The sequence below is a fragment of the Phalangium opilio genome, unplaced genomic scaffold, assembly GCF_054372755.1.
Source record: "Phalangium opilio isolate 3A_F unplaced genomic scaffold, DU_Popi_V2 ptg000089l_1, whole genome shotgun sequence".
NCBI lineage: Eukaryota > Metazoa > Arthropoda > Arachnida > Opiliones > Phalangiidae > Phalangium > Phalangium opilio.
In genome coordinates this window covers 4,667,851-4,692,180 of record NW_028324194.1, presented here as the reverse complement: position 1 = coordinate 4,692,180, position 24,330 = coordinate 4,667,851, and the positions used below count along the sequence as shown (strand labels likewise).

Below are 24,330 nucleotides of genomic sequence, written 5' to 3'. Positions count from 1 at the left end.
GAACAAGCCAGGGATCTTCCAACATGTCCAAGTATCATTCGAAAGACTGCCTCGTTTTTGTAATGCCGCCCGTGGACATTTGGACTAATTCCTGAAAATAACGTTGTTTACGCTGTGCTAATAAAAGTCCCTTCAATCAGAACCATTTTACTTGGTGCTGGGAAGATCTTGAAACATCATGTCACTTGGGATTAATTTTACATTACCACCGTAGGCATACTTCTACTCATTTATACGCTTCTGATTAGTAAAGGTAGAAATCAATTGTTCGATTAAAGGCTATTGAAATTGTCTAGTAATTTTAAACAAGCTGGTTAGTCGGCCTTAAGTGTTACTCCTCATTTTTGGATATTTCCTTGTTTTAGGGGCGAATGTTTGGAAGGCCATATCTCCGTAACAAAATGTTGTACACCCCATGTTCTTTGGTACTTTCCGCTCAGTTTGGTCCCATAAACACGCCCCTTAATTTGTGATGGACTTTTCAGAAACACCCTGTATATTCTATTAAAAACTTATTTATAAAATAAACTGCTACTTCTAATTAGATACAGTAACAGCTGAGGAGGGGCCACTGTCCAAAAGCTCCCGAAATTTTAAATTTACTTTAACATAAAGTAAAACTTAAAATCCATGAAGTAGCGAATTGTTAAGTTATAGTTATCCTGGCACAAAAATAAAAATATCTTTCAGGACTAGAGCAAGTTCTAATGATTTCAAAAATATAGATTTTGCTTGTGATTAACTGTTAATACGTAAGAAAACTTAGAACGCGAGTTTGAAAAACCTCAGCCAAAACTCCGCGAAAATTGTGTTCGAGATTTATGTTGTAATTTCCAATATTAAAATTCTTCAGCGTCACATTAAGAGGAAAAATTCCTTCACAGAATGTTTAAGTAAGTCTATCACACTTACTTTAAATGCTTTTCGATAGACTTAAGGATATCCGCAATAGAACCATCAAAGTCGACAAGACGATCCCTATTGCCGTTGGGTTTCAGGTAGAATAATGGAATCAACTGCATCAAACAAATAGTTAATTTCTAGAAAAAGTTTAACCAACTATTTTTTCATTTTTCATTAAAAATAGACTCAAATAAATATGCCGCCATTAATGGAAACCTGTGTTAGCAAGGAGGATGTATAAGAGAGAGAGGAGACTCGTTCTGCAAAGGGGGAGTTAAAAAACGAGGCGCGCAACTTCAACGCGCAAGCCGTTGGTAAAGGCGCGCTTCACGTGATAGTTGTTGTAAATGAGAGATATTCAAAATTATAAACATGCTCATAGAGCAAGGAGACTAAAAAGCAAGCGCGAGAATGTACGCTCTCTTGCCGTGAGTTGGTAGCAGTAACCATGGTAACTGGGGAACGGTACAGTAGCGTTTTAGGAACGGGGAACTATGTGCATTTTGGCTAACTCCGAAACTCCCCTCTTAAACATTCTCCTTGATCTTAGTTTCAAGAAAGTCATTTAACCCAAATTTGGAAAAAAGTACGAAGCGTATTTTGTTAAATATTTCTTTCCTTTTCGTGTATGTGCTAATTAAGTAGATAAAGAAGTGGCCCAGCCCTTAGTCATCATCTTAGTTGGTTCCCTTCAAGCTGACAAAATGGTCTTCGAATTTCCTTATGTAGTTTTCAGTATGGTTGTACCAGGAATGTATGGAGGGGCTGAAATAGCTAAGGGGGCTCTCGTTGTACCCTTGATGGTGGAAACATAAGGCGAGTCCCTTTTTTTTTCGAGAAGTGTAGCTCCTCCCCCTACGTCTGTTTAGCTGTCTACCGAAGGCGAAAAATGTCATGACTCGTTAAAAAAGGCATGGCAGAAGTGACCTTTTACATTTTTTAAAGTTAAATGCGCTGATTCGCCGCCGTTCATGTTCATATTCGATTCTCTCAGCCTAGGCAGAAGACCTGACCTAGGGTAGAAGGTGGAGAATTATAGCAAACAAGTTTTTTTTTGGCAGCCAATGAATGAATGAAAATTATTTTAATTTTAAATACGATTTTTACGTCACGCTATGACGTCACTAGCGTAAATTAAGCCACGCCAGTTGTTTCCAAGATCATTTCACGCCGATTAGGATTTGACCTTAGCCATTACAACCCCTCCATACATTCCTGGTTGTACTTATACTCACCTGCTGATATAAGAATGTTCGAATTACTGTATTCTTAAGCATTTTATCAAATTTATTTTCTGGGTTAAAAAGAGAAAAAAAAATAAATATTTACCAAGTATTAATACAAATTTTTTAACATTTTATATCTAAATCAATCCATAAAGGAAAGGTTCATCAGACGCCACTAAACCAATGGCGGCGCAGTATTCCTCGTTTTTTTTTCAGAATTGAATAAAGGTAGTTCTTTTAAGGTTTAATATTATGTTAACTGAACTTTTCCTTTAATGTAATTTGCTTCTGATTGAAAATTACGTCGCCCTCTTTATTTCTTCGTAGGTTAATCACTTTAATGGATTATTTAGTACACAATATTAATTTATATGCATGCATCTTGTATTGCAAACCTGTTTTTAGTTAAATTTAACTCTTTCTATTGTTACAATTTACATCTTATCATTAAAATTTCTGATTTTGCTAAACTTACGTATGTTCTCGAGATTGAATGGTTTTACGTTGTTATATAAACCGGTGTTTCTCCAAACCGATCTACCTTACATTGGAATCAAAGTCGAACGCCTTGAGATCTATGCTCGAATTAAATCAAGGAGACTTCAAAATAAAATAAAAAAAGGCCGAAAGGTTATCTTCTTCCTTTTTCTATTGTTAACAAATTCTTTCTTATTACATATATTAAAACGTAAATATTCATTATTTCAAATAACCATATTGGGAATAGACAATGCTAAGGTTTGAAAAGAACTCTCCTCTTCATAAACATACGTCTTCTTTCACTATGGATAAACGTATGGAAACAGGTTTAGTTTAAGCACTTAGAAAGTAACGTTCCTTCTACCTAATACCATTAAACACATGGAATGGAAAAATTATAAGCCTAACCCCCGTTCCTCTAACGGCATTGCCTGTCGTCACCCCTAGCGGGAGAGTCCCGAAACTTAATTCGACTCATAGGACTTATTAGGGATAGATGTAATTTTAGAAGTAGGAATAGAGAAAAGAGTAATCTATGCGCGCTTCAAAGTCTCGAACCCCCTTCCTCGGGACGGGAGGTATGAAAGAAGAGGCGGGTCATAGCGACAGAGGTAAAAAGGAATAACGTTTTTTTCACCGTCCCTGTCAGCAACGTCATCATGTCATCAAAACGTAGTTTAAGTGAGCAGCCAATAAGATCATTTAAAATTTTCGTTACGTGTTGGAGGGAGGGGCTGTATAGTGGGCTAACCGTTCTCCTTTCCTACTTCTAAAACTAAATCTATCCCAGGCCTTATGTTATGGCTATGGTTTGAGTGGAAAAAGTTTCAATATTGGTCGAGGCGTGGCGATAGTGAGGCGCTGCCTTAAAAAAACCACGCACCGGTTCTCCATTCAAGTCCATCTGTGTTCATGGTCTTAGCTTCAACACTAATGTATTGCAATAACGATTGTTTTGGAAACAAAATTTCGCAAAATATTAACCCTTTTTTTAGTGCATGATTGTATCAAGAAAGCGTACACTAGGATACATTTCTCGCCACCCCCCCCACACCCACATACACATGACTTTTGTTTCTCGAACAAAGCAATAAACTCCAGTTTCTCCAATATTCTATAGGCGTAACTTGGTGCAGTCTCTCAATTTATTTTTTTCTAATATGTTCATGAAACAAACTGGGCTACACTTTTAGGGACGTACGTATTCCACTCAGTGGTACCGAATACCGATCATTATTTTTGATAAGGCTGGGGGGGGGGGAAGCTACCGCCCAAGGCAGCACGCAAAGAGGGGAGAGTCATGGGGGATGACGAAGAATTTGTCACTGATTGGCGTTTCTAAGCCATTCCAAGTGGTTCAGAACTTGAAGAAATAGGTATTCCAGATCCAGTCTGAAAACATTGAGCGCCTCCGTTATGAAAATTATCGCGCTAGTTCAGTAATAGGTAGAAAATGTTTATTAGGATATATTAGCATAAAGTGATGGCTATGTCGATGTAAATACAGACCTAAGCGTGATTATTGAAATAGACTAAAGTAATTAACTCAATTACCACAACAAGAAAGGGCCATTATTATTTTCCTTAGTGTCAAAAGAGGAAGTGTGAGGGGTCTGTGACCAGTTCCGGGCGACTCACAGTGGCCCTCAAATTAAATGCGAATTCCTCCCATCTCCTCTGATTTTTCCCAGGTTGGGCCCAGGCCCAAACTGCCCCCACATGATCAGTGCCACGGATAACGTTTTAAAAAGTATGATATGTATTTGCGTCTAAAAGCCTGGGCTGTGTTTTATTCATATGATCATAAGTTTGCAGTCCATCTTCCTATTTAGTTTGTACTAAGCCTTTGACAGCAGCGCCTCACCAGGCGTCGCATTACAAGAATCTATGACAAATCACTACGTCATTTCATGACAAGCTCTCAGTAGCCAGTGACAAACTTATGGAACATATCTTATGAACCTATGATATGATTTTTTAAACTTCAATATAAATAGTTTGTTCCGAAAGGATGCTTTCAGGCCTATAGTTTGACATAGAGTCCTTGTTTCAAAATGAACTGCTTGTAAATGGAGTTTCTCGGGGACTTCGAGGCAAACTTCTTTTTGTATAATTGTACTTAGCATTTAATGCAGGGAAACATCATTATCGGTTTTTCAATCAATTATTTATTCATGGGATTTTGAGGGAAAAAAATACATCTGACCATGTTTTTTCCATTTCATGCTAATTAGAGGTAAGCCAATTGTTACTTTTAATTTGAGTACTTTTTTCTTGCCTTTTAGTTTTTGGACTTGTTTACTCCATTATCATTTCACCTGACTGTATAAATTTTAAGAACAAAGGAAAGCCACAGGTGTGTATGGAATTGGTTGAAAATTATTAATAGGCTTCTGAAGGTAAGGAACAATAATGTCAAAACTGTTTTCAACGGAACTAAATAGGTTAACCGGAAATGTATATAAATGCCTGTCCATTTATTATAAAACTGAAATGAAATTCAACTAATTTTAACTTGAAAAGATACTCATTTTAGTTAGTTGATCGCTTTTTCGATTTTTCAAGCACGAAGCCATGTAGAGGAATTATAAATTAAGTACACCCCGAGGGGCTAGTCATTCGCCAAAATTTTGTACACCTGATTACTGATTTCCGAATTTTTATGTGAATTACGATGATTACTGAACGAATTGCTTGATTTCTGTGATTACGATTATTTTCGGTGATTAACATAATCTTTACATTGATTTCCCGTTATTGCCGCAAATTACTTGTGATTTCTGTTTGAATTCCAATGAATTCCGGTGATTTTTATGGTGAATGCCGTAATTACCACTGGATTCTTCGTGAATTTCGATGAATGCAATGATTATTTCTATTTCAGCAGATTACGATTTTTATTTTGGATTTTCGAATTCCTCGATTGATTACGTGTGATTATTTCACGAAAGGTGTGATTACCGAGGTGATTACAAAAGATTATTTCCGATTTCCTCAAGGTTTCATGTGATTTCCAACGGTTATCGGAGATTTCTGATTACCTTTGATTACCCACAAGAATGATTTTTATTACCTAGCTCCGTACGGACTATACGGAATGTATGCCCCTATCGGGAATCCTCGTCGGCATTGCCGAACTGCGATACGTACGCTGCGGACAGATGAGCGCGTTCTCATTGGAAACAGTGGTAATAATAGTAAAATCCGATGCGTGCGATACGTTCTCTCCGTCCGATGACGATAGGTGTGCGCTTGCCTTTAATTAGTAATAAATCGGTACAACTATCCCCGCTAAAAACCTTTAAATCGGTGAAAGCTCAGTGCTGTATTAGGGATGCATTAAATTTGTTCTAGCATGATGAAGGCTATTTTGATTGCATATAATGGTCTTATAATAAGAAAAATCGCCTTTGCTTATGCTTTGGTTGTGGTCGGCTTTATTATTAAGCCTCAACAGAGATAGATTTAATTTTAGAGGTAGGAATAGAGAACGGTTAGCGTTTAATTCAGTCCGACTCATAGCCCAGTATAGAGCCCCTCCCTCCAACACGTAATGAAAAGTTTAAAATTTCAGATTGGCTCACTTAAACTAGGTTTTTATGACGTTGCTTACTGGGACGGCGAAAAATACGTAATTCTTTTTTACCTTTGTCGCTATGACCAGCCTCTTCTTTCATATCCCACCGTCCCGAGGAAGGGGGTCCGGGACTTTGCCTCGCGCCCACATTACTCTGTTCCGTATTCCTGTTTCTAAAATAAAAATCTTTCAATGGCCTCACATTTGCGCTAAATGCGGGAGGCTATAGGCAACCCCAGGCTCCGTTTAGCGAAGCTCAATCGTGTAGCGAACGTTCGTAGCATAGAAGCCATCTCCTCTGAAGTTATTTCTTATATGGAATAGTCGAATATGTCTATTTGAAGGGATCTCGTGCAGCGCATATGCCATCATGAATGAGATTTTCACTAGGCTGCAATGAATCGGGCTGAAGACCTAGACGTAATTAATATGAGTTCTAAATATTATGATATCATGGCCCAAATGATAATATTTTCAAACCGCTTCTCCTCTTCAAAAGACGCGAGTTTTCTCTTAAAGGGAGCGGGAAGTGGAAAATAAAGTGATTTTTTATTGATTCTTCTACTAATCATGAGACCAGTCTGCATAATGAAAAATTCAGGAAATACCTCCCATTGATTTTAATATTCAAATTAGGTTAAGATTTTAAGAATAATTTCAAAGAAGGAATTCCGTCCAATCGCGTAACGCCGTGCCTTTTTGTTAACAAAATTCACGTGGCACGCTCCATGTCTCGCGCCACAATTGTCACATCGGGCAAATTTTTACTAGTCTCGCGATAAATTTATTCAACAAGAAAAAATTGTTGATAAAAAGGCAGGGCGCTACGCGATTGGTCGGAGATCCTTATTTAAAATTATCCATGATATTTCAACTAATTGTAGTTTAAAAATCGTTCTCTCTCTAACCAAGTTTGCCATATTTTGAATAAAGGCTGATTACTCGTGACCTATTCACCCGAATTGAATTTGGTAAAACTTTTCAAATATGAATCGACCCCAAGGAATCCGAAAATTGCATTTATATCCTCGAGAATCCAATATTTTCAAAGTTGATAATTTTGACATTTCCTGTTTACGGTATAAGTATGCAAAGGACAACTGTGCAACGGGTAAAATATGAAAGAGGAATGCAAAACTTTTATAACGCACTTTATTCCAGAGCGCTAGCTTGAATAGTTTTTGAAATATAGTAAAATATGTGCAAAAAACGCAACAGTCTGTACGCGGCGATCGGTTAGGGTTACGAGAAACGTCTATCCTCCCAATGGCGGGACTTCCACCAAAGGTTCACGCAATTGCGCTATTTCTTATTCTCAGCCGTGAATCAACCGCATTATAAATTTCCAAAAATGTTTAAAGGGGGTCGACTAATCTGCAGGTTCTCTGAATGTCTGAAATGCAGTCCACGGTAGGAAACCTACTATTTGTAGTATGCAGGTTCGGTTCACATTTAAAAATATAAGAAAGCAATTCTAAAATTCATTGCCTAACATACAGTCGAACAAAATTAGAGTTTCAACTCTGAAATCTTTTGACTAAAACGCAGTACTCTGAAATGCAATCCTCGAAAATTATTATATAAACTCTGAAATCTTTGGACTAAAACGCAGAACTCTGAAATCGGTTGACTAAAATGCAGTACTCTGAAAAGCAGTCCACGAAAATAATAAATTTCAACTCTGAAATCGGTGACTAAAATGCAGAACTCTGAAAAGCAGTCCACGAAAATTAGTAATTTCATCTCTGAAATCTTTGACTAAAACGCAGTACTCTGAAATGCAGTCCTCGATAACTATTAATTTCAACTCTGAAATCTCTTCACTAAAATGCAGTACTCTAAAATGCAGTCTTCAAAAATTAATATTTTGAACTGCATTTCAGAGTACTGCGTTTTAGTTAAAGGATTTCAGAGATGAAATTAATAATTTGCGTGGACTGCTTTTCAGAGTACTGCATTTTAGTCAACCGATTTCAGAGTTGAAATTAATAGTTTTAGAGGACTGCATTTCAGAGTGCTGCATTTTTGTCAACCGATTTCAGAGTTCAAAATAATAATTTTCGAAGACTGCATTTCAGAGTACTGCATTTTAGTCAAGAGATTTCAGAGTTGAAAATAATAATTTTCGAGGACTGCATTTCAGAGTACTGCATTTTAGTCAAGAGATTTCAGAGTTGAAAATAATAATTTTCGAGGACTGCATTTCAGAGTACTGCATTTTAGTCAAGAGATTTCAGAGTACTGCATTTTAGTCAACCGATTTCAGAGTTGAAATTTATTATTTTCGTGGACTGCTTTTCAGAGTACTGCATTTTAGTCAACCGATTTCAGAGTTGAAATTAATCATTTTCGAGGACTGCATTTCAGAGTACTGCATTTTAGTCACCCGATTTCAGAATTGAAATTTATTATTTTCGTGGACTGCTTTTCAGAGTACTGCGTTTTAGTCAACCGATTTCAGAGTTGAAATTAATAGTTTTCGAGGACTGCATTTCAGAGTACTGCGTTTTAGTCGAAAGATTTCAGAGTTGAAATTAATAGTTTTAGAGGACTGCATTTCAGAGTACTGCGTTTTAGTCAAAGATTTCAGAGTTGAAATTTGGATTTTTTAGGACTGCATTTCAGAGTACTGCATTTTAGTCACCCGATTTCAGAGATGAAATTAATAGTTTTAGAGGACTGGATTTCAGAGTACTGCGTTTTAGTCAAAAGATTTCAGAGATGAAATTAATAGTTTTCAAGGACTGCATTTCAGAGTACTGCGTTTTAGTCAAAAGATTTCAGAGTTCAAAATAATAATTTTCGAGGACTGCATTTCAGAGTACTGCGTTTTAGTCAAAAGATTTCAGAGTTGAAATTAATAGTTTTCGAGGACTGCATTTCAGAGTACTGCGTTTTAGTCAAGAGATTTCAGAGTACTGCATTTTAGTCAACCGATTTCAGAGTTGAAATTAATCATTTTCGAGGACTGCATTTCAAAGTACTGCGTTTTAGTCAAAAGATTTCAGAGTTTATATAATAATTTTCGCGGACTGCATTTCAGAGTACTGCATTTTAGTCAAAAGATTTCAGAGTTGAAACTCTATTTTTTTTTCGACTGTATGTTGGGCAATGAATTTTAGAATTGCTTTCTTATATTTGTAAATGTGAACCGAACCTGCATACTATAAATAGTAGGTTTCCTACCGTGGACTGCATTTCAGACATCCAGAGTACCTGCAGATTAGTCGACCCCTGTTTAAAGAGGCATGCGCTTGAATTCAAACGTCAACTATAGCTATGTTTAAAATGATTTTAGGAATAAAGTTTCTTAAAACAATTTAACTAGAATTAGGGTAAATTAATGACGATTAAAAAATTAATAACAATTATATTTATATTTATTTAATTATGAAAACCTTTTAATTGCATCTCGACTCGGAGAGGTTTATTTTGGTTTCCCAACTTGTACACTTTTGTTTCCGTTTCTTGCACATTTGGGAAAAAAAGTTTGATATCCCATGTAATTAAGCTCAAGTATATTTGCTTAAAAATATATTGCGCAAACTCTATGGGCGGATTTAATAGATGTGCATGTACGCTATACCTTTGATTTTAATAAAAGGATTAAGTGTAATCCTACTTTTACACTAACATAGACAGTGTTGTCGTGATTTGTGGGTTGAACAGAAAAGGACAGCACTTTTTCCCTATTCGAGGTATACGGCGTTAGCTAAGAGTTGATTGCACTGTTATATATTAAAATTAATTAATAAATTGACTTAAGTCTTATCACTTATCTTTAACCAAAAGAAATAATTAACATATGAAATTTTAGTTCAATATTGAAACCGTGCAATTTCCACAAAATAGTTTCATAACCAAAAGTAGGTAATATCAAGGATGATGGGAGGGTGATGCTTAATCTGAGGGAAATCGGTGGGCTCGCTGACTGTGGGACGCTAGAAAAAGGAGAGGAATACTCGGAAAAATGGCGGGTGGTCTACGTCAGACAAATCAGGAAGACCGCCCGCCATTTTTCCGTTCATTCCTCACCCATTTTCTAGCGTCCCACCGCACCTGAGCCGTTCCACTGTTAGCGGGCCGATTTATCTCAGATTACGGATCATCCCACCATCATCCTTGCTTATACGCTTGTAATCCATGTGATCTACTACATGAGCAGTAAAAATCTCTTAATGACTTCATCGATTAAAACTAACACCGCCGGAATAAGACTGACTGAAAATATGATTATTAAGAGACGCGTTTGGTTGTCACTGTCGTTGAATTCTTCATCTTCAAAGTTAGTTTCCGAAGTGACGCATCTAGAGTCCGCCCACCAATAATGTAGTTCTAAAGCTTTATCGCACAAGCAAGCAGACGCCGCAAATCGAATTCTGCAAAAGTTATTTATGTTTTAAATCATTTTGTATTAGTTGCGCTTTAAGTTCTACGGTTACTTCAGCCACATATTTGATTGATATTTGGGAAACAAATTTTTTATAAGATAATAACAATTTACACATAATTGTGCCACAATAAAACTTAATTTTCGAATTAATTTTTATCGAAACAAAGCAAACAAGACGTTTTACTATCAAACAAAGTAATTTTCAGATTGTTTTTATGAAATTCTCAAAAGTTTATAAGTATAAGTCGTTATGAATTAAAAATAAGTTTATTAGGTATGCCTAATAAGTATGATACTACCAATACTTCGTAATGCTAGAGACCAGAAGTCCATTAAATTAGCCTAGGAAGTAAACAATTACAATATCTGGCATAGCGTACGTCTCTGCTGGGGTAAGAACTCCTTCTAACTCCATGGATAGGGGGCAAAGTGTTTCCCCCTTTCCTAACACTGTTAGAAATCTCGAGCTCCTCCCCTGGAAGTCTTTCTTCACGTGAGCGGGGCGTGACTTCTTCAGCCCATGAACGCTGGATCTCTAAAGGGTGGATTGTTTGCTTTATAAAAAAAATAAAAAAGGAACGGCCACGGTCGTTAAGTAGTTTTTTCAATAGGTTTATAAAGAATCATAAAAAAAAACCGAATGACCTTGACTGTTCCAAAATTCACCCCCCCCTATCACTTCTTCTGATTCTATGCTAAAGAGGGCTCGGTTTTACAGTGGAAGGGGGCGTTTTCAGGTCCCTTTAGAGATACAGTGTTCATTTTCAGCCAATAGTTTTTCCTCTCTCGATAGGGCAAATTTTGGCGTACGAGTTGCACCTAAACTGAACATCTGAGAAAAGTTATCGCGAGGTGGCGAATGTCTCGCCCTTCTTCAGTATTGCTACACAAGAGAGGGGAGTCCCAAACCCTGCTTTTGGTTTCTTCCTAGGCTAATTTAATGGACTTCTGGTAAATGCTAAAAGATGAATACAATTTTGCGCGCTCTTACATTCTATTGATGTTCTCCAACATGCCCTTGTCGACGGAATTATTTCTTTTAATTTGAAACGCCGCAGAAGCCGTTGTTAAGGGAAATGGCGACTTGTAAAACAAGGGTCGGGCATCTTCTTTCGTTAGAGTTTCCTTGCAGTAGTTTTCGACATCATCTATTTCATCGCTCCAGACGACATACACTCTTTTTCCCGTCGACACACTCGACATAAAATCTCTCATAACGGGTTTATTCTTCATACGTCTAGCGCGGATTGCTTTTCCTTCAATTCCGGGTATAGACTTTATTGAAAAAGAGAGCAAAGATATATTTTTGACCATCCAGATTGCAATATTTAAAAAAGGGTTGTAATTGAAGGTAAAATTATACTTTGAGTGTTCAAGTGTAAAAAATAACCTATTAAATAATAACATAAGTTCGTAAGATATGTTCGATAAGTTTTTCACGGGTTACTAAGAGCTTGTCATGAAGTGACGTAGATGAAACGTCATATATTCCTATAAAGCTTCCAGAGACTTACTGAGAGCATGGATTTATATAAATACTACGTATTATGGATTTCCAACTCGTACCTTCCACAAGGCATTTCTCTCTGGCGCGCGTTGCGGAGAGAAAGCAGACAATTTGATTCCTCTTTCCCCCTTCCCGGCCCTCTAAATTGGGACGGAAGTTAGTTTTATTTTTCTCACTGCGCATGCGCGAAATTTCAAACTTATCTAAGGCTTCTGGCCAGTACTGTTAAGCTTGGCCTAATTGGCGGACCACCTTTTGGAGCAGACGCCGTATGTCCTTTTTCCCACATGACCTAAGTTCTCTGGACTCAATTTGGCTTAGCTCCAGCGCATCACATCCGCCGGTGTAGCACATATTTGATGGCCGCCTTTTAGGCCAAGTTGGAAATCCATAATTTATATAAATCCACGCTGAGAGAGCTTGTTCTGGAACGACGCGAGAATTGACTACACGCGGTTTTACAGTCCATCTATCTATTTAGTCTGTACTAAGCCTTTGACAGTGCCTCATCAGGCGTCGCTTTACGAGAATCTATGGAGTACGTCACTACATGAGAAGCTCTCAGTAACCAGTGACAAACTTATGGAACATATCTTATGAATTTATGATTTAGATATGGACTGGCATAATTTCAAACTGACTCGATGTACATTGGCAGTTTGGCTCTGGGTCACACTTGCTCAAATAGTTTCTTACTTCTAAGAAGTTAATCATGGCTGTGGAATACTTAGGTGTGTAGAATTTAAGGTCTTTAACGAGCAATATGTCTTTCAAATTGTTAATGACAGTTTTCTGTCCGATCAAAACATCAGCGGTGATGAATGACAAAAAAGCAATGTTCGTCACGATTAAAGTAGCAAACCAAATATTCAGTAAGTGCTTGGATATTCCATGATTCAGTTTTACAACCCAACCTGCGGAAGTTAAGAAAACAGTTGGAAGATGGAATTGAAGCGAATTCTTTTTTTGAAACTTACTTTTTTGTAACAGGGGAGCGAAATACATCCATAGGAATGATCCTAATTGATTCGACTTTTCAAACCATTTCGTCAAAGCGGCGAGAATCAAAACCGCCATGAATAACAATCCAAGGAACTGAATAATAATGTTTGAAATTATTCCACTGTGAACAGCTTTTACTACACAATTTCACGAAAATTGCGTTTATCACCACAAACATAAGTTTATAAGATATGTTCCATAAGAATGATGCACTACCTATACTTCGTAATGTTAGACATACTGAGAGGTATAGTTCGAGTACAACGCGATATTTGACTACACTCGCTTTTGCAGTCCATCTTCCTACTTAGTCTCTACTAAACCTTTGACACCTTTGACAGCACCTCACCAGGCGTAGCTTTATGAGAGTCTACGACGTTTCATCTAAGTCACTTCAGGACAAGCTCTTATAGTAACCACGGACGAACTTGGGGAACATATCTTATGAATTTATGCCTCAAATCATTGTAAACAGAAATGTTGAAAATTCAAGTTATTGCAGTATGGGAGTTTGAATTTTTATCTTTAGTTTTTGAGTTAATTGAGAAGAAGTAAATTGAATGTTTGCTCACCCATGAAGGTATGGTGAAAATATTAGTAAGGAAACTTCCCCGCTTCGTGGGTGATAGTTGCGAAAACATTATTGCTTTGGTGTAATACAGCTCTGCCGTTGATTCATATTTCTTTGACCGTTTGTACGAAATAGTGCTTGGGTATGCATTCAAATCCCACAACCCATAGGACTATAATTTTTAGACCCACATAATATTAATAATAAGAAACTGAAAACAGAAAAGCACTTATGCGCTATCAGTAAGTGTAAGGTCCATTTTAGCATTGACTGGCACGGAAAGGTAACAAACATTCCGTATTTATATCTTGAAAAATATTTATCTACTCTTTCTACAAGATGATATGACTTAAAAAATATATTTTACCACTCAAACGTTAGGTTTTGCTTACATTGATTCTGTGAAATGGATAAATTAAAGCGATAAATTACTTACATTTTCAAATGTAACACTGCAAAAATGTTTTCAAAAAGTACACAATTAGAAAACCATGTTTTCAAAACTACTTGGTTGGCTTATCAGCGGGTTTCTATGGAAGAATAATTGAATTTCGCATAAAATAGCCAAACCATAAGTTTAACCATAAGAAAATAATATATAGCTCCCTATAAGTATGAAACGTAGTACATTTTCATACCACATCATCTGCTCCCAAATTTGGCGCGCTTACGCTTTTAGGCCCCGTGGGAGAAGTTTCGGTACTACGAGTAAAATGGGGTCGGAACCACCGCCGCCACCTAAGGTGTCCGCGAAAGGCACGATGGGCCGGGGAAATATCGCCGGCCGCGCCCGTAGAGACAAAAGATGATCCCACTGCTCCATACCTCGGTACCAGAGTAGGCGCAAGCCTCGTTCGTCAAAATCTCGCGCCATCTATTAATTTATTATGATAATTTTGACATGTACTAAATCAGTTATAATTATCGTAATAATAACTTCTAGACCTTTAACTATTTAATTACAATATAAAATTTGAAAATTTTCGAAACAAATATTTCATATCTTTAACGCCAAAAACTCTTAACAGGTGGCATTAGAAACCTTTTACAAATTTCAATGGAAGAAAATGCTGTTTACATGGCTTAAATGGAGAGTTTCACACTTATAGGGAGCTATATATTTTTTTCTTATGGTTTAACCCATGAAGAAAACCAAAATCTCTCTTGAATTTTTGACGCCCCGATCTCTTGGAAGCGCTGACGTAAAAGAAAGGGGAAGAGACGTTTCACCAAATAGCCTTAGATGGGTACTTAAAGAGGATGATTGGCTTATGGTACTACTCGCAAACGTTGTAATGGAAAACCAATAATCTTCATAAATTAAATGTTTTCGAGATAAGAGTGTACGACATGTATTTGAAAATCAGGCTTATTTAGTTTAGTTTAGTTTAGTTTGATGTAAGTGCGAATTGTTAATCGTTAATGTTATCCTGACACAAAATAAAAACATCTTTCAGGAATAGAGCGAGATAAATTGATTTCAAAAATATAGATTTTACTTGTGATTAATAATAAAACTTAGTTATGACGCAAGTTTGATAAACCTCAGCCAAAACTCCGCCAAAATTGTGTTTGTGGTTTATGGAGTAATTTTTAATATTAAGATTCTTCAGCGTCATATTAACAGGAAAACATTCCATCACAGAATGTTGAAGTAAATCTGTTATACTTACTTTAAGTGCTTTTGGATAGACTTAAGGATATCCGCAATAGAACCATCGTAGTCGCTAAGACGACCCCTTTTGCCGTTGGGTTTCCGGTAGAATAATGGAAAGAACTGAGAAGTGAAATTAAACAAGCACTTATTATTATTTTTTTCTTCTTTATTTCATTATAAAAAGACTCAAATAAATATGCCGCCATTAATGGAAACCTTTAGACTGATTTTACGCCAATCACCGCGTAAAATCAGGGTTGGAGATGGGATCTTGTGAGAAATAGAAGATAACAAGATGTCCCAAGGAATGAGCCATAATAGTAGCAACATCCACTTAATTAGCACCAGGAATGTATGGAGGTGTAGGAATGGCTAAGGTCAAATCCTAATCGGCGTGAAATGATCTTGGAAACAACTGGCGTGGCTTAATTTACGCTAGTGACGTCATAGCCTGGCGTAAAAATCGTATTTACCACTTAAATTATTTTCATTCATTCATTGGCTGCCAAAAAAACTTGTTTGCTATAATTCTCCACCCTCTACCCTAGGTCAGGTCTTCTGCCTAGGCTGAGAGAATCGAATATGAACGCAAACGGCGGCGAATCAGCGCATTTAACTTTAAAAAATGTAAAAGGTCACTTCTGCCATGCCTTTTTTAACGAGTCATGACATTTTTCGCCTTCGGCAGACAGCTAAACAGACGTAGGGGGGGGGGGGCTACACTTCTCGAAAAACAAAAAGGTCTCGCCTTATGTTTCCACCATCAAGGGTACAACGAGAGCCCCCTTAGCCATTCCAGCCCCTCCATTCATTCCTGTTAACACATACATAACAAGACGGCCCAAGGGCTCGTAATAGTAGCCATATCGTACGAGTGAATAGCCCCTCTATACCCTACCCTAATGAGTGGATAACCCCTCTATACCTTACCCTAATGAGTGAATAGCGCTATCTTTTTCAATGCTTAAATGATTTACCGTGCATAAAATCAGAGTGAATAGCCCCTCGATTCCCTACTCTAAACAGTGATTAAATTATAACCGTATAATAAATTTACTTATGCTGTAATTCTAATATTCCGGCGAATCGAAGAACAGATAGTTTTTAGTGATAATCCCCTCGATGAGTTTACAACATAGACTTATGCCGATGCACACTTATCGCATCTTATAAATTTCTAACAAGGACTTATGCCCAGAAACTTTTGAAAGAGAAAGTTTAGTTATAGTGATTACGCATTTTAGTGATTATCCCTCGAATTACCTTTAGCAATGCTAAAATGATCAAACGCATAACGCTCATTTAACACTATGTTAGCTCTATCTAAACCCACATTTGAATTAACCGCCAAAACGTTCCAGTCAAACATAACATAGATGACGATAGCTACCGAACGAGAACGAAACACATGAGGGGAAAATCGTTATCTATTTAATTAGCACATACATAAAAAGAAAATAAATATAAAAACCCCAAACATACAAATTCATAAGCATCCGACCCCACAGATAAAAATTCAAAAGTTTCCGACCCCACAGATTAAGAGGTACCCCACCCCACATCACCCCGACATTTTAGAGATAAGAATAGATAATAAAAAACTCGGGGTTTCTATCAAGTCTCTATAGCTCAGTGGTTAGAATGTCTGTCTGTTGCGCCAGTGACCCGGGTTCGATTCCCGGGTCTGACCTGAAAAAATTTTAATTAAAATTAAATCTCTAACCGAGCCCAGTAACCCCTATGGGTGGGTTGTGGAAATATAAAGTTCCTTTTAAGCTAAAATCTGACGATAACGAAGCGACAACCCCGGCCACTACTACTACTACTACTACGGACGGACAGCTCGGGTCAAACTAAGAGCCTATCGTATACTACGATATGGCTAAAAATGGAAAGAAATACTTAACAAAATGCGATTCGTTATTTTTCTTACTAACTTCCGACCCCGCCAATTAAGAAGAATTCGACCCCACAAATACAGAAGTATCCGAACCCTCAGATATGTATATATAGTACAAGGTCTATAGTAGTGTCATCCTATGTTAATTTCCCATAAGCCCTAATACTGCAGGGCTGAGACATGCTGTATTATTATTTTACTGGTCGCATACTTCTGTATTTGTATCTAGTATCTGTGGGCTAGGATACTTATTTACTTGCGCGGCGCTGCATCTATCTTAGCAAGGAGGATGTATAAGAGAGGAAACTCGTTCTGCAAAGGGGGAAGTAAAACAAGTTTGGAAAGCCAAAATATTACCTCTCCGAGTGGAGATGACTATCACTACCCCCTAAACAACCTAAATATATGCATATATCGCTTTTTTTTAATTCTTTGCAAGTGCAGGAATTCAATTTTAAAATAGTCAATTGTTCAAGCCTTTTCAATATCTCTCAATTGCTGTGGAAACTCTACTCTCTCGCTATACCTCAACCGTATTCTTAGTCTACCAGTATGACTTGTAACATTTGTCCATATCAAAGCTGAATCATACATCGCCACACAAAAAGCAAATGTCCCCAAAACATGGAAGCCACAACCCAATCACACATAAGCTAGGCTCGTACTTGTTCATCGCTTTCGATGATTTCACTAATATTAGCATTAACATTTTGTACATTATTGGGTTCCTTATTAATAGATATGCCTACGCCTACAGTACTTTCAATAGAACATGTATTTAATGCATTATCTTTCGTACGATCATGGCCAACTGGCCTCGTGGTAGGACCAACATTTTGCGTGCTAGAACCTGTTCCAGAAACAGCCTTTTTTTCCGCGGCTAACGCTCTTCTCCTTTCATTTTCTCGTTTCCTAAATTCAGGATCTGACCTTTTTGCCCTCATTCTTTCCCTTGCCTTTCGTTTTCTGATTTCCTCTTTACTTAAATTATTATCTTCCTCCATTTACTTATTAATCAGTTAAATACTCACAAAGGTTGGCAAAATCAATCTCCTTAAATACTCACACAGGTTGGCAAAATCAATCTCCTTCAGTAATACGTAAGGCTTAATTATATTATTTGCCGAACAAAATTAATCGAGCAAATTTAACACTTAACTTCTTCCTTCGAAATTCTATCAAAGAATGAATCAACTGTTTAAAAAAAGGTTTTTTTCGCGAATAGGGCGCTATCATACCAACAGCAATTCCGTCATATTTAAAAAATATACATTGCCAACACTTTTTTCAAATAAAGAATGATAAAAGTGCGTAAAAAAGGTCTTTCACAAATAGGCCTAGGGGGCGTATAAACTAAACAGCAACAACGCTCTACAGCTACACTAATCTTACACAAACAAGGAGTACTATAAACCCACTACTGGAAGCGGTATTTTTATTCAAACGTAAAACAATTTCGCTTAAGCTTAACATCTCTAGACATCGGTAAAAATGTCTCTATCACTCCTAGACATTATAACTCAAATTCATCTGATTATGTTTTAACAAGGTTAAATCTAACTGGGAGTAAGATGAAAGGAGTAGAAGCTTATCTGTCTAAGGAAATATGAAATTTTATCTTAACAGTTCGTTAAATCATAAGTTTATAACGAAAAAACGCGGAAGGGGAAAACGAGCAGACAACAGCGATTTTTGGGGGTAGAAGGTTAAGAGCGCCATCTGTCGTCCGTGCCAAAGTTGAACTTCCACTCGAAACGCAATGAGAAAGTGGATAAAATAATGCCATCAGCTATTTAACTGCGTCGATATAGTTAACGACTTGACCCATGACATGCCCATAACACTGGCTTCTATGAATCCTATTTATTCTTGGATGCTAGGAAACTTGGTAGACGTAACAGTCTGTACCAAGTACCCAAGCATCCTTCAATAAACGCCTGGCAACATTGTGGTACGCATGGTACAACTAAAAAATAGGATGTGTATCTATCTTTCCAGTCACTCCAAGTCGTTAAGCCCTCATTACAGAGGATTTGAAACACTATCGTAATTCCAAGTGTCTCGAATCTCTACGTTCCTGTCCATTATGAACAGTGCTGAGAGAAAGATACATCAGAAAGAGCCATTCAAATCGAATTGCCGAAAATATTATCCATATTTTCATTTCATATAACAGAGAAAACAAATTATTATGGTTCTGAGAGGAGCTTCCCATTTTGGTTGTTGTTCTCAAAAATATATCGCAATGCACGGGCCTAGATAGATACAGGAGGCAATGTAGGAAATATAACGCAATGCACGGGCCTTAAAAGATATAAGAGACAATGTACGAAATATAACGCAAAGCACGGGCCTTGATAGATATAGGAGGCAATGATTTAACGACTTCGGTACTTGGGTTTATCTTTAATATTTAAATAAATATAATTATTTTTAATTATTTTAATCGCCAGTAAATAACTTTAAAAATAGTTAAATCGTTTAAAATAAAGTTGTTCCTATTATCTTTCGAAACTTTGCTAATATTGACGTTTAAAGTGAAGGGTACCCCTCTTGCCCGCTTTTTTCAAATTTTGGGGTATATATACGTTTCGATTCCATTATAATAATAGATAAAAACGCATTCGCGTGAACCTTTGGTGGAAGCCCTGCCATTGGGAGGCTAGACGTTTCTCGTAACCCTAGCCGATCGCCGCGTAGATCTTAAAACCAAATAATAGATAAAAACGCATTTGCGTGAACCGATGGTGGAAGCCCTGCCATTGGGAGGCTAGACGTTTCTCGTAACCCTAGCCGATCGCCGCGTATATCTTGAAACCAAACGATGACGGAGGAAAAGAAGCCAGAATGTACTGACTGGCGTCCATGTGGAATGGACAAAAGACCTGAAGATGGTGGTGCATTGAAGCTGGTGTCAATGTGGAATTGACGAAGAACAGAAGATGGTGGTGCATAGAAGCTGGTGGCAATGTGGAATTGACGAAGAACAGAAGATGGTGGTGCATAGAAGCTGATGTCAATGTGGAATTGACGAAGAACAGAAGATGGTAGTGTATAGAAGCTGGTGTCAATGTGGAATTGACGAAGAACAGAAGATGATGGTGCATAGAAGCTGGAGTCAAGATGAAATTGACGAAGAACAGAAGTTGGTGGTGCTTGGAAGCAAGCACGTACAGACTAGTGTCCATGTGGGATGGACAAAGACTAGCAGATTGTGGTCCTTAGAAGCCAGTTAGTAAAGACTGGTGTTGGTAGATGAATGACCAAATTTCCGTGAACCGCGAACGCGTTCCGGAAATCGGGTATTTGTTTGCTCCGATTTGTAAACTGCGAACGCGGTCACGTGGGGTCTGACAGACAGACACACACAGACAGACACGGCCGGTGTAATACCTCTCACGTGACATACGTCACTCGGAGAGGTAAAAACTAGGCGCGCAACTTCAATGCGCAAGCCATTGGTAAAAGCGCACTTCACGTGATAGTTGTTGTAAACGAGAGATATTCAAAATTTTAAATATGCTCATGAGACTAGAGCAAGGAGACTAATTAAACGCATTTGCGAAAATGTACGCTCTTTTGCCGTGAGGGGGCAACAGGTAACCATGATAACCGGGGAACGGCACAGTAGCATTTTGGCTAACTCCGAAACTCCCCTCTTATACATTCTCCTTGATCTTAGTTTCAGGAAAGTCATTGCACCCAAATCGGGATTAATAGTACGAATCGCATTTTCTTGAATATTTCTTTCATTTTCATGTATGTGATAATTAAGTAAATAAAAATCAGGCCCAGCCCTTGACCATCTTGTTGGCTGGTTCCCTTCAAGTTGACAATTAAATTTCCTTATTTAGAATGACGTATGGTTGTAGTTAAACTCACCAACTGATATAAGAATATTCGAATTACTGTAGTTTTAAGCATTTTATGGAATTTCTTTTCTGGGTTAAAAAGAGAAAGAAAATAAATATTTAGTTTTAATACAAATTTTCAACATTTTATAGTATCTAAATCAATCCTAAATTTTAATCTTATTAAAAATTTCGATGGCGTCTTTATTTTTGCATGCGTTATTCTTTTTTATGGATCCACTTCATAGATAGTTTACACACATGGAGGATTCATACCATTTACAACAAGAGACTGGACTGACTATCTGGAGGACAAAGAGCAGGCGGGTTTCTGTCCTCCAGGAAGTCTGGCCTCCTGGTGTAAATGATATGAATCCTCTATGTATATCAGGTTCTATGCGAACATCTTCTATTGCAAACCTGTTTTAGTTAAATTTAACTCTTTCTACGGTTACGATTTACAACTTATCATTAAAATTGTTGATTTTGCTAAACTTACGTATGTTATCGAGATTGAATGGTTTTCCTTTGTTGAATAAAGCGTTGTTTCTCTAAAACGATCTATCTTACACTGGAATTAAAGTCAAACGCCTTGAGATCTAAACTCAAGTTAGATCGCGGAGATTTCAAAAAACACCCAGAAGGTAATCTTCTTACTTTTTCTATATTTTACAAATTATTGCTTATTATACAGTATCAAAATGAAAGTATTCGTTATTTCATATAATTATTTTGGGAATAGACGACAAACACAAAGGTTTGAATAGAACTCTCCTTTACATAAACATTCCCCTTTCTTTGCTACGGTTAATCGTATGGAAAAGGATTTTAGCTTTAGCACTTAGGAATAGATGCAATCTTCCTTCTACCTAAGACCATTAAACACATGGACTGGAATGATAAGCTAGCTTAAACCCCGATTCTTCTAATGACATCGCCTAGCGGGAGAGTCCCGAAACTTAATTTGACTCATAGATAATGCCATGTTATTGCTATAGTTTGAGTCTAAACAGTTTCACTATTGGTCGACGCGTGGCGCTAGAGAAGCGCTGCCCCAAAAGAACCACAAGTCGTATCTCAATTCCATTCCAGTCCATCTGTGTTTAATGGTCTTCTTCTAAGCAAATGCATTGCAATAACGATCGTTTTGGAAACTCAATTTCGCAATGTATTAACTCGTTTTTTAATGCTTGAGTGTTTCAAGAAAGCGTATACTAGGACACATACACAACACTTTACATTTGTTTATCGAGCAAAGCTATAAATTCCAGTTTCTCCAATTTTCTATAGGCGTAACTTAGTGCAATGTTTCAATTTATTTTTTTCTAATATCTTCATGAAACAAACTGGGCTACTTTTAGAGACGTACGTCTTCCACACAGGGGTACCGATCATTATTTTGCATAAGGGGGAGGGGGGAGCTACGGCCCAGGGCATCACGCAAAGAGGGGGGAGTCATGGGGGCTGACAAAGAATTTGGTCCCCTCCGAGTTTCCTATTTGATGTCACTGATTGGCGTTTCAACGCGATTCCAAGTCGTTTAGAACTTCTAGAAATAGGTATTCCTGATCCATTCTGAAAACTTTGAGCACCTCCGTTCTGAAAATAATAATGACGCTAGTTCCCTAATAAGTAGAAATTGTTTATTAGGATATATTAGCATAAAGTTATGGCTATGTCGATGTAAATTCAGACCTAAGCGTGAGTAATGAAATAGGCTAAAGTAATTAACTCAATTATTACAACGAGAAAAAGTCATTATTATTTTCCTAAGTGTCAAAAGAGGGAGTGTGGTGAGCCTGGTACCAGTTTCATTTTTGCCTTATAGTTTTTGGACTTGTTTGCCCCATAATCATTTCACCTGTCTCTATAAATTTTAAGAACAAAGGAAAGCCACAGGTGTGTATGGAATTGCCGGAAATATACATAAATTCCTGTCCATTTAATATAAAACTGAAATGAGCTTCTATTAATTTTATCATGAAAAGATACTCATTTTAGTTAGGCCTAGTTTATCGTTTTTCGATTTTTCAAGCGGGAATTCATGTAGAGGAACTATAAATTAAGTACAGCCTGACTCTTCAAGGGGAACTATGTAAACAGAGGAAGCAACTAACGGTCTGTTGGGCGTGAGGCTTTCTCGGGCGTGTTTAAGAAGTTTACACTGAAGAGAGTAGCGTCCTTGGTGGTGGATTTTTGATGACGTCAAGCGGCTGATATCTGTAGTGAGTGATAGGCTTATGCTTTGGTAACTGCTGAAAAATATAGTCTTATGCTAGGTTTATTCTATGGTAGATCCTGGTAGGCTTATGCTAGGCTTATTATATGGTCGATCCTGGTAGGCTTATGCTAGGCTTATTCTATGGTAGATTATTGACCTCGTAATAAAAAATTTGTGGAAATCGTAAAACGGTAATGTAAGAAACATCATTCACAAAGCATTTCGTGTTAGAAGTAAAAATCCATCGAAACGTTTTTGATCAACTACGAGACATTTCTTCGAAACGAAAACGATAATTTACAATTCCTAAAGACCCATAGGAATACATTGGAAATTGAACAGACCACCGAAACAAAATCAGCCCTCTAGGTTACATTTTACCGAAACGAAACGCGTCATTTGAAAAACATTTCAAATTGTTAAAAACGTTGAGTTAAATTCTACTAAGATATGCAATTCGTGTTAGAAGTAAAAAAAAATCGCAACATTTTTATCAACTACGTTACATTTCTTCGAAACGAAATCGCTCATTTAAAATTCCTAAAATCCCATAGGAATACATGGGAAATTGAATAAACCATCGAAACGAAATCAGTCGCTTAGGATACATTTTACCGAAACGAAACGCGTCATTGGAAAAACATTTCAAATTGTTAAAAACGTTGAGTTAAATTTTAGCTAAATTTACCAAAAACACTTTTAATTTCGGCAAAATTTCACACCGATTAAGAATTTGGGATACATACCTTAACGGTGCATACTCCACCCAAGGGGGGTGAGGGGAAGGGAATCAACAAAGATCTTAAGGGCATAATAAAATGATTGTAAAAATAACTCACTCTGACACGCTGAAGCGTCCGTTACCATTTGGTGCGGGAGGTTGCTACGCTCTCCCCATCCCCATTGTATGTTGTGAGTTGTTATGGAGTCAAGTACACAAAGGTTGTCAAGAATACGTCAGATCTTGGAGATCAACCCCTAAAAACTACTTATTGTACTATTTAATTTATTGACCGTAAAGAAGAACTTAATCCTTTTGTTT

At 37.3% G+C, this 24,330-nt stretch overlaps 1 protein-coding gene across 1 annotated transcript; it reads right to left on the bottom strand.

Annotated features, from left to right (window-relative positions):
• Window positions 1-10,174: 10,174 nt before the first annotated feature.
• LOC149647116 (uncharacterized) lies at window positions 10,175-24,100 on the bottom strand. Its single transcript, XM_089849599.1, has 7 exons — window positions 24,035-24,100; window positions 22,537-22,666; window positions 20,790-21,038; window positions 13,064-13,225; window positions 12,783-13,000; window positions 11,571-11,854; window positions 10,175-10,565 (listed from the first exon to the last, which is right to left on the bottom strand). Exons 1-7 carry the CDS (start codon window positions 24,098-24,100, stop codon window positions 10,340-10,342), a joined length of 1,335 nt encoding a protein of 444 aa, XP_089705725.1. The 3' UTR covers window positions 10,175-10,339.
• Window positions 24,101-24,330: the final 230 nt, after the last annotated feature.

What these genes read in the sequence shown, in the direction of transcription:
- LOC149647116 (XM_089849599.1), bottom strand. Translation starts at nt 24,100, where the DNA reads ATGCCCTTAAGATCTTTGTTGATTCCCTTCCCCTCACCCCCCTTGGGT. An exon ending in CGGAGGGGACCAAATTCTTT is followed by an intron (nt 21,039 to 22,536) that starts GTCAGCCCCCAT and finishes GTCAACTTGAAG; the next exon opens with GGAACCAGCCAACAAGATGG. An exon ending in CCCCCTCACGGCAAAAGAGC is followed by an intron (nt 13,226 to 20,789) that starts GTACATTTTCGC and finishes GAAATTGTGTAG; the next exon opens with TAAAAGCTGTTCACAGTGGA.